Source organism: Peromyscus eremicus, chromosome 11 (assembly GCF_949786415.1).
Source record: "Peromyscus eremicus chromosome 11, PerEre_H2_v1, whole genome shotgun sequence".
NCBI lineage: Eukaryota > Metazoa > Chordata > Mammalia > Rodentia > Cricetidae > Peromyscus > Peromyscus eremicus.
In genome coordinates, this window is record NC_081427.1 from 70045793 (window position 1) to 70056163 (window position 10371).

At 42.3% G+C, this 10371-nt stretch overlaps 1 protein-coding gene across 1 annotated transcript in view; it reads left to right on the forward strand.

The window, feature by feature from the left end:
* The window catches only part of Adgrv1 (adhesion G protein-coupled receptor V1), a 474255-nt gene that overhangs the window by 454092 nt on the left and 9792 nt on the right, over positions 1 to 10371 (forward strand). Inside the window, exon 89 of the mRNA XM_059276309.1 lies at positions 396 to 517. Within this exon, the coding sequence (XP_059132292.1) occupies positions 396 to 517 (122 nt within the window). The remainder of the gene's footprint in view (positions 1 to 395; positions 518 to 10371) is intronic.

Sequence of the window (10371 nt, forward strand, 5' to 3'; positions counted from 1 at the left end):
AAAAAACTTTAAAGCTTATAATTTAAGTGCCGCATTGGAGCGTGCTCACTGGGGAGCTCAGACCACCCCTCTCTCTTAAGGAAATTTGGGGAGCATGGTACTTGTCTATGCTGCTTCCCACACAGTCCAGCAGGTGGTAGCCTAGACAGGGACAAATCTCTTCCTTCCCCTTCCCCAAGTGACAAGCAGACCTACTTGAAAACCAGGAACTATATGGTTGTACCTTCTCTTCTCCATGGAGCAGAAGGATTTCCTAGGTTGCTCTCTGGATGGGTATTAGGATAGACACCACCCACCACAAAAAGGAGGCCAAAATAATTCTGTGTTTGGGTGTGATCATGCAGTATTCCAAACCTGTTTCATTTTTTTTTTCTTGTTTTCTTAATGTTTTCCAGAAATTCCTCTGATTTTATACCTCTTTGCCCTGATTTCTGTGACATGGCTTTGGGGAGGACTGCATATGGCCTACCGACACTTCTGGATGCTGGTTCTCTTCGTCATTTTCAATAGCCTACAGGTAAGCCAAGCCTTACAAGGCCACATGCATTAAATGAATGCCAAACCCAACTGTCAATGTTTGAAAAGTAAGAGTCTACATACAGATGAGTTTGGGTGCACAATGACATACAAAGTTTTAGAAGAATGTGGTGGGGGCCAAACAGCTAACATCTGAAATATGTCTGGAGTTCCAACTTACCCATCATCCACACATGGAAAGGAAAATATTTACTTGTTTCTTTTCAGCAACATTAAGCAACTGCAAAAATATGTTCTTTATGGATAGTTATAATCAGATAGCAACCATGTAGGACCGATGCACATATATGGACCGTAGCTGTGTCTAGACATTAGGTCCGTTGACCTAATGTAGTGAAATGGATGTTTAAACAATTTCCTCTTAAATCCTAATGTTTAGATATAAGAATATTTCAGTGACTAAAAAAATGATTTGACCCTTTCTTGAGTCCAGTAATGGCAAGTTTAAATTAATTTTACAAATATGCTTGGGTAGTATGACTAAAAGCTATTAGTGCTTCTTAGTGCTTTGGCTAAATGGGAAAATGTTGCATCCTGAAATTATCAAATGGAACAAATGAGCATATTTTTCTTATTTTCCAAAGTGAAAAAAATCCCTTAGACTAAAATAATGTAATGAAATTGCCAAGAATACTTTTCTGTAGTCATTATTTTGTAATAACTTGTAAAACATGTATATATGCTGCATATATACATACAATTAGAGTCATAGCACACAGCTGAAATATGATTCAGTGGTAGAGCATTTACCCAGCACACACAAGACCCTTGTCCAAACCTAGTCTTAAAGCAGAAGAAGGGAAGAAGAGGGGGAGACAAGTTCTTTAATCAGAATAGAGCTTACCTGATGACATTTAATCACAGTACATTATCTGGTTAGGAAGGGAAAAACATCAAGTGACCTAAGAGTTTGGAATCAGGTGGAACACGGGCATCTCTGTGTAGGTCAGTGGAGCACTTACTTAAACTGCCAGGCAGTTCACTGGTGCTGCCAATACCTAGAGAAGATGGCCATGCCCCTGTGGGACTGGTGATTGAAATGAGTAAGCAATTAGCTACAAGTTATGCTGTGGCAGGTGACATATAAGTGGAGTGTTGTGAGAGCTGAGTAAGGGTCATTTCCCTCTGCCTGTGCCAGCACGCAATCCATGTGATGTGCACAGGTAAGCCAGTAGGTCAGAGGCCCTGCCTTGGCCAGCTTTGGACACCTAGATTATGGCAGAAATGAGATCAAAGTCCACATTGACAGCCTGCTGTTATGTGACAAAACTTTTCCTGGGGAGACAAAACACACTCATCTACTTACCCCAGATAGGCAGCCCACATCAGACCAAAGCACAGGTACCACCATAGTCTAACTTGGTTGACCAATGAGCTCGCTTGGGGTTACTTAAGGAGTATGGGTGAGGGGTCGTTTACAGGAGCAGAAATGACTCAAAGACAGCTGCATCACCAAAGCCCACCCCAGCATGCGTGACAGCTCACCACAGCTGGTCCCCAGGAGCACACTGCACAGCCTGCAGGCCCCTCAGCAGGTTGGAAAGCATCCTTTCCAGGTGCCTCCAATGTCTAAGCCTCTTCCAGGCAGCTCGGCTGGTTTCTGCTTCTTCTACACAGCTGGTCTGGTCTCTTTTGAAGCTGAGCTTATATTCTGGCGTCTTTTTTGTAACTGGGCTCCATATACTCTGTTGGGGAAGGGCATCGTGGATCTAGTTAGTACCTGGGCCCTCCTCAATCTGATTTTTAGGGATGTAGCTACCTGTTTAAGACACTCCCCTGCAGGATGGAATGTTGTGATCTCAGAGAAAAGTGTTATACAACACCGGCACAAGTGGTACATAGGAGTGATTCGATTTTCAAATATTTGCTGCAGACCTTTAAAATTGAGAAACACTAAAAATCTGAATTTCTGACTTGTTACAGAGCCATGCTTGCATGGTGGTGGTTTTCAGGTTTTCAGGTTCCGATAAGAAGCCGTGTTTGTATAGATAGAGTATGTGAGCTCGCGTTGTCTGTGGCGTGCTCTATTGCTTCTACCGGAATCCATAACACCCCGCATGCTTTTTAGACAAATGAAAAATGTGTAGGTATCAACAAGCTGTTTCAGGCTGAGAAAACAGTGTTGGCTGAGGTTGTAAAAGAAGAAAATAATTAATAGTGTCTAGATTAGGAAAAGCGTTGACAGTAGGGGGAAAGGTGAGAGGAGACAGAAAGGGCAGGCTGACTGAAATACCAGCTCCCCGTACGCTCTCGGGATGGTCGGCAGCAGCCTCATCCAGGGGGAAGCCTTCAGGCTTGGGTGTTTTGATTTTAATCTTCTTCTCCCTTTGAAAGGCGTGGCATGCTCATATACTCATGCTTAGCCTTTCAGAGAATATCTAGAAATGTTCAGGAGGGAATACTCAAAAGAGACACTGTGAGCAGGCAGGCTGTTGTCATCTGAGAGATGAGTATTCTGACCGTGTTCCTAAGGTGAGGGCCAGTGACAGGTTTTAGAACTGTTGAGGTTTGTGTAGTGGTTGAATATGCAAATGTAGAGTGTAGGAGAAGAACATCATTGAGAAATTCCCGACTTGAGTGCTGAGTGGACGCGGACATCTTCGATCACATAAAGACCATGGTTCTGGAGAATACACAGTGGAGCCGGTGAGGTTTTGGAGACACCGTTAACTTCAGCAACATTTTTGTGACTGGGTATGTGGAGATCCCAAGTGACAGGGATTGTTAAAGCGTGATCGGAGAGCACAGAGGAGAACCAGGCTAAGAGTTTGGAGTCGCTGTAGAAAAGAGAACTTCAACAAGATGCTGTCCCTACTCCACAGCTGTGAAGAAACCAATAGGAAGAGAACATAGGAGCAATGTAACTTCATGGGATGGCTCCAAAACCTTTCTATGCATTCACGGTCCCTCTGTTACAGGAAGGAGGCTACCAATCATCAAATCATTAGGCTTCACTTCCAGAGCTGCCCTTACAGTATCTGGGTGAACTCTGAAACTACAGTTCTGACAAGTTTTTGAGTGATGTCGAATCAGCGGTTTAGGGGCTACAGTTCGAATGGAGGAGGCAGGAAAAAATGGGGCAGGATTATAGTTTGGGAAGAAAGGATGCTTCACAGAGGAGGCTTTGGAGCCTTGTGAAAAAGAACCAACAAGGGAGAGACTGTAACACAGGTGCCGTGTAAGGTCAGTCTGAGGCAGGAAGAGCAGAAGCACAGGGCTTCTCTGAGGAGGTGAGGAGACACGCCTGCCAGCTGGAGATGGATATCTCCTCCTGTCAGTGGTAGACAGGAGAGATGCTGCAGCGGAGAGATGGGATTCCTGTCTCACAGTCGCTCAAGCCGAGCAGCAGGGTCGTGTGTGGAGAGCAGTGAGTTGAAAGCTTGAGGTGACCTGACAGAAAAATCGGGCAAAGTAACTCAAGCTGTGTCGGAAAACGGTCAAGAACTGAAGTCGATGTGCTTCGGTGGGCTTTACCTTCGTAATGGAGTCCACGGGAAGTCCTTAAATCAGCCCTTCTCAACCTTGGGGTCACCACCCCTTTGGCAAACCTCTATCTCCAAAAATATTTACATGATGATTCGTGACAGTAGCAAAATTATAGCTATGAAGTATCACCAAAAATGATTTTATGGCTGGGGGTCACCACAACATGAGGAGCTGTATTAAAGGGTCTCAGTGTTAGGAAGGATGAGGACCACCGCATCAAATCAACACAAACTGTAAGGCTGTAGTAGGAGCCTCTATAATCTACTGAACTGCATACTCAGGGGCTAAGCTCTGAAGCAACTGTGCTAAGTATAATGTTGGATTTCATTGGAAGATAGAAAAATTACTATCTCTTCTTTGAAGTCCTTATTACAAGCAAAGTATAAGTGAAAACTAAAAATATGTAAGACGAATCTTTAAAAGGTCTTATTAATAAAAAAAAAAACTGGAGCCAGATATAGGGGTAAAAACTGAGAGATCAGAGGAATAGGACAAACCATAGCCAACCTCACCTTACCAGCTCCTCAGCCTCCAAAGAGACCTACTTCCTGTATACCCACGCCTATATGCCTTTCTGTCCCTGCCCTCTTACTTCCTCTCTCAGCCCAGCTACATCACTTTCCTCTTTCTGTCTAGCTCTATTACTTCCTATCTGTCTATACAGACCTCCAGACCTTTATGGTTGACTACTGTTGGAATTTAAAGGTCTTGCTACCAGTATGGCCTTGAACTCACAGAGATCAGGATGAATCTCTGCCTCCCCAATGATAGGATTAAAGGCATGTGCTACCATTGCCTGACCTCTATGTTTAATATAGTGGCTGGCTTTTTCCTCTGATCTCCAAGTAAGCTTTATTTATTAGAGCACAAATAAAATATCACCACAAAGTATTTCAAACTCACATTTAATGAGCTTAATTTCCTCTATGTGGCATTACCGAAGCAAGGACTCTGTGTGACATTACTGTTTGGTACCCAGCACCTGGCATGTTCCTGATACCAGGGACTCAGTAAATCAGTCTTCAAAGTCATGGTGCCTCTTAAGGAGCATTTGGAAATGGTCGTTTCTCTGGAGTTGCTTGGCTTAATTTATGAACTGCCTTGGGTCTTCAAACTAAGCCCTTCCACACAGTACACCTGTAGAGTGGTAGGATCTCCCAGGTATGTTCCATGATCTGTGGTTAAATTTTTGTTGGGTTTTTATGACCACAAAATTATATTGTGTATTTGTGCTTGCATTATATATTTTGCTCAGGGGTTCTTGCCTTATCTTTTTAAATCCAGATCATTATGATGCCATGGGTCCTATGAGACCAATGATTTAAAAATGTATTTATTATATAGTTTTTGGTTTTTGGGGTTTTTTTTTTGTTGTTGTTGTTATTGTTTTATGTTTTTCGAGACAGGGTTTCTCTGTGTAGTTTTGGTTCCTGTCCTGGATCTTGCTCTGTAGACCAGGCTGGCCTCGAACTCAGAGATCCGCCTGGCTCTGCCTCCTGAGTGCTGGGATTAATGGCATGCACCGCTACCGCCTGGCCTTGTTTGATATATTTTAAATAAGGAAAATTTACCACTTGAAATAACTGTCAGAAATGCATTAATTACTGAAAGACCCAAGTTGGACTATCACACTACTAATAGAGTTGAGCATTTGGGAACATATTCATGTAAATTTATATATTTTAAAGTGTAATAAATAAATACAAAAGCAAGGTTAGAATAAAAGTATCATTCTAACTATGTTTATTATTATGTCTAATACTCAATAACCTATGAATTGTAAAAAAAAAAGCAAACAAAATAAAAAACAGAAATTTCCCCAAGAACTAAAGTCTTGTTCAAATTCTTATTGGTCTATATTTACTAGTTATATTCCTTGGGCTTTTTTGTGTCTTGGTTTTTTTTTTTTTAATCCACTGGGTATTATAAGCAAAATACACAGAATAAATATAGGAAATGCCTTTTAAGTTTGGATTCTAAGAATTTTTTTCCTTATTTCAGTAGCTAATAGAAAAGATGTAAGCATAATCATATCTGATCTTGCTACCTTCCCATGATACTTTTGATGTACTGTGGATAGACCCTAATATCTATTTTGCTTCATTTCATGTCAGGGTAGGGCTCCAAGGCTGCTAAACAGGAAGCAGTATTTCCTTACTTGTCTGCCATGCTCAAATCCCAGGACCCTTTCTTTCATGTTCCTGGCTGGGCTTTCTCAGATCACTGATCACGGTGTCTACCGCCCAACTCACCTCCCAACAGCTTTCCAGCTCTGGTAAAAAACAGAACTTCTTCCTTAGCAATGTCGGGAAGGACCATGCCGCCCCAACCTCACCTGCATCCATATAGGAATCAGTGACATGGTAGCCCAGGCTCCAGCCAGGGTCCAGCTGGTTCCGTGTACCGATTCCGATGGTGGAGAGAGTCAAATGATCCTAAAACACATGGTGGATTGAGCACCAGGAGAAAGGATCTTCTTGCCAATAGGAGAGATCAGGCCAAAATAACAGATGTCCACTGTACATACTTTCTAAAGCTCCTTGTTCATTAATTCCAGTTTTGAGGAAGCCAAGGACAGCTGTTGTCAAACTACTCAAGGAACTTCAGTGTCTCTGTGTTGCTGCCAAATTCCTAATAGACAACATTTCTTTAATCCCCCATTACATCATTGCAGTAACTCCCATTTTAAAAGCAAAATGAATTGACTTTGACATTTCTTTTTAAAAAGTTTTTTTTTTTAATTATGTGATGTCGGGGGAGGTCTGTACATATAAGTACAGGTGCCTGAGCAGACCAGCGTGTCGGATTCCCTGGAACTGCAGTTACAGGCAGCTGTGAGCCACCTGATGTGGATGCTGGGAACTGAACCCAGATCCTCTGCAAGAGCAGTGTGTGTTCTTAACCTATGAGTCATCTCTCCAGCATGAGTTTGTCATTTCTTAGTGGATTCTCACTACTATTTATAGATCTGGTTTCTTGAATTATTTAAGCCAAAGTATATCCAAATTTGTTTAACAATGAAGGAGAATAATTACCAGGCTGATATTTGGCTGGGAGGCATAAGTAGGACCCCATCAATCATTAAAATACTGAAATATTACTACCCAAACCCACTGAATCTGTTCCATGCTTCTACAGATCTCATAAACATCCCCAGATTTCAGCCACAGAAAGACTAACACTTAACTAGTCTGGGAACTCATGGTGCTCCTCCTGCACAAGACACAGTACCGCTTGGATTGGACAACACCCAGGCCATAGTTATCATTAAATATTGCAAATCACGGCAGGGATCTTCAGCATGGTTCTGTGTTTAATCAGAACCAGTCAGTGTCAGTCTGATGTACATCATTTAGTTCAGGTTTTCTTCTGTTTCTTGCACTGTCAAAATTTTACTAGATGGCAGAAAAAAATAAACTAATGAGATACAAAATGGAGTCTCCCTTCCCAATCCTTGCTTTGGAATCCCCCACTTAGCATCCTGTGTAGCTCACTGCAGGTGTCTGCTTAAATACAGTGCACATTTAGTTTTAGCAGCTTTCTTTGGAGGATAAACAGTTCTTGGGAAATGCGCATTGTTAAAATAATCAGTTACAGAGAACTAATTGTTTCAAGACACTCTCTTCACTATTGCCTTCCAATAGCCAAAAAGCCAACAGTAATAAGAAATGTCACTTTGTTTCCATTAGAGACTAGCACATGAACTATTCATGAAGAGTGAAAAAGCAGTCTTCCCTCTTCCCAGAAAACCCTGGAATAAACATGTAGAAGCCAGGGGAGGCTGGGACTCTTCATCTCCTCATTGATTTATCCCAGAGCTGTGTCAAGTTCACTGGGGTGGGGGAGGGGATGAGGCTGGGGATGGGCACAGACTATGTTTGTTTTGTAGAGAAGACTGAGAGTTTAATGAACGCCTTCTGCACTCTTCAAAGCACCCTGAACATCTCCATAACTTCTCAAATAAATACACAGAAGCTGAGAGGAGCAGGTGTATTTTAACATCTCTCAGCCACTTCTCCCCAAGCTCTCCAGGTTTTGGTACCATATGGTCTGATGGAATGTCTGTTTATGTGAACTTCTCACTCCTTCTGACAATGAATGACACTCTCAGAAAGCTGCAGGATTTCTGCTTTGGCAGGAGCTTGGTTTTCCAGGTATGCACTTCTGAAGCTGATCTGCCAGTAAGCAGCATCCAATCAAGTAGTGGGACCTGTGTTAGGTGGCCACATAGCAGGGACTTCCTGAAGCTGACTCTGGCTTTCCTAAACAAGTGCCTCAGTTTCCCCTGCCCCAGTGCATCCATTCTATCCGTTAGCTGGTTTCCTCATGGTATTGTTGGTTTTTTGTTTTTCCTTTTTTTTATTTTTTGGGCCCTCTTATACCCCCCTTTTTTCAATTCACATTAACCGTGTAGCATGCTCCTTGAGTGTTTATCTGGGAAAACATTTAGCATACTATAATACACAAAATTGCAAGCTTACCAGATTTGCAGTAACCAAGATGCAAATAAATGTCATCTTTAAAACAGTTTTTGGAAAGCAGAGCAAGCAGTAATGTATGAGACCAGTTTTTATGTAGTAGAAAGATTCTTTCTTGTATTGTTAATATGTGTTTTCCCAGGGTCTAAAATTTTATTATCTTTTCTTCAAATTCTAGTGTGGGGAAGGGTTGTTTTTTATAACGTTTTTTTCTGCACATGTTTTGTGGTAACATTCTTTAATGTTGGGCTGTCAGGTCCCCTAGAATGAGCATACAATTGTCAAACGAACTCAGTTCTGCCTCATCACTGGGTGTTCAGAGTTGAACGAATGGCTTCAGGTGTCCTTGGCAAATTCTCTGCTGTTGATCTGTATACCCAGCCGTACCCAGCCCTGTAACCTTAAACCTACTCGTCAACTTGACATCTCTGAGCCATAGCTGTCCTTTTTCTAAACAGGTGATGATTCTAGTCCTAAGCTGTGTCTTTGTAATAAGTTGTGTCTTTGTAAAAGTAATGTGTAAAATATCTATGTGTGTGCATGTATACATATATATTATATAAAAGTTGTAAACTGTGTAATGTTTTATTAATGTAAAACTCTGTGAAGAAGTCAGTGAACAGAAAGGTTTGTCTCATGAGCTGCATAGACAAAGACGAGGCCAAAGAGATGAGCCGTTCACAGTCGTGGTCTTCCAAGTCGCCCACTGGACCGCCAGTTCTCCATCTGAATGAGTTCGTGGTATTCCCTTCACACAGCTCCTATAGGTCCGTCAGTCTCGCCCTATAACACACAGCTCTTGTGTGTTACTGTCTGTGGTGCCTTGGGACCCAAGCATGTGATTTCTAGAGCTGAAATGATCTTGAGCAGAGACTGCTGGGAAAGAGGGTGGAGCTACCCCAGCCTCCACCTGCAGCATTAAATGCCCAGGGAAAAGTAAACCCTGAGTCAAGTAAAAGCTTCTGCAGTGTCAATTCCCACAGCTGGCAATTGATGTGCAACCTCTGGAAAGAAATGTTCCAATTTCTTTGTCACAGTAGAACTTAGTTTTCCTTTAGAAGGCTTGGGCCTGCCACCTGATCAGTAGAAACTGTCTTCAGGCTTTGTGATGGTATCCTAGTTTGTCCCTTCTCCTGGGGACAAACTCAGGTGAAAGTCTAGTCATGTCTTCTGGAAACTTGCTCCCTGGCAGGCCCTGGACGTCATCTCTTCTCAGCCTTATGAGATTCGTGAATTCTTCCAGGCAGCTGCTTTCTGCTCAGTTTCCTAGCCCTCCCTTTCCGGCATGAAGCTTTAGCAATGCCACATGCTGTTGTAGTTCTACTTTATCTGGAACTTTCTTACCTTGTGTGTACTCTTAGTTTCTTGAATCCAGTTGGGAGGGAGAAAGTCTGGTAGTTACTGCAGAGTGCAGAGTGCCACTTTCTGTTCCTCAACCGGGCCTCTAACTCAGAACTGGAATACTCCCTGGAGGAACAACAAAAACAAAAGCGAACAGCAGTAAACAAGCTTGCCCTGTTCAACGGGCTTCTTTCTCTCTAGGATTTTGGCCCTCATGTACCGGCCACTTTGTTTGCTCTATGACGCCTTCCACCCACCATTTTGTTATAGTATATATGTATTTAAAACCACCCCTCCAGCTTGCACAGTTCTGTTCAGTGATGTTAGTCTGATATCATCTACGCTGTCAGAGCCAGCAAAAATCTAAATGGATTTAGATCAACAAATACCTCATAAATTTTTAACTGAAACTAAATGCATATTAATAAATGGAGCTACACTGCAATTTATCAGGCATTTAGTGACTTCTGTTAAGACAAGTGCACCGACTGAACTGTAATCCAAGGATGTTTGTGCATGCAACATTGTA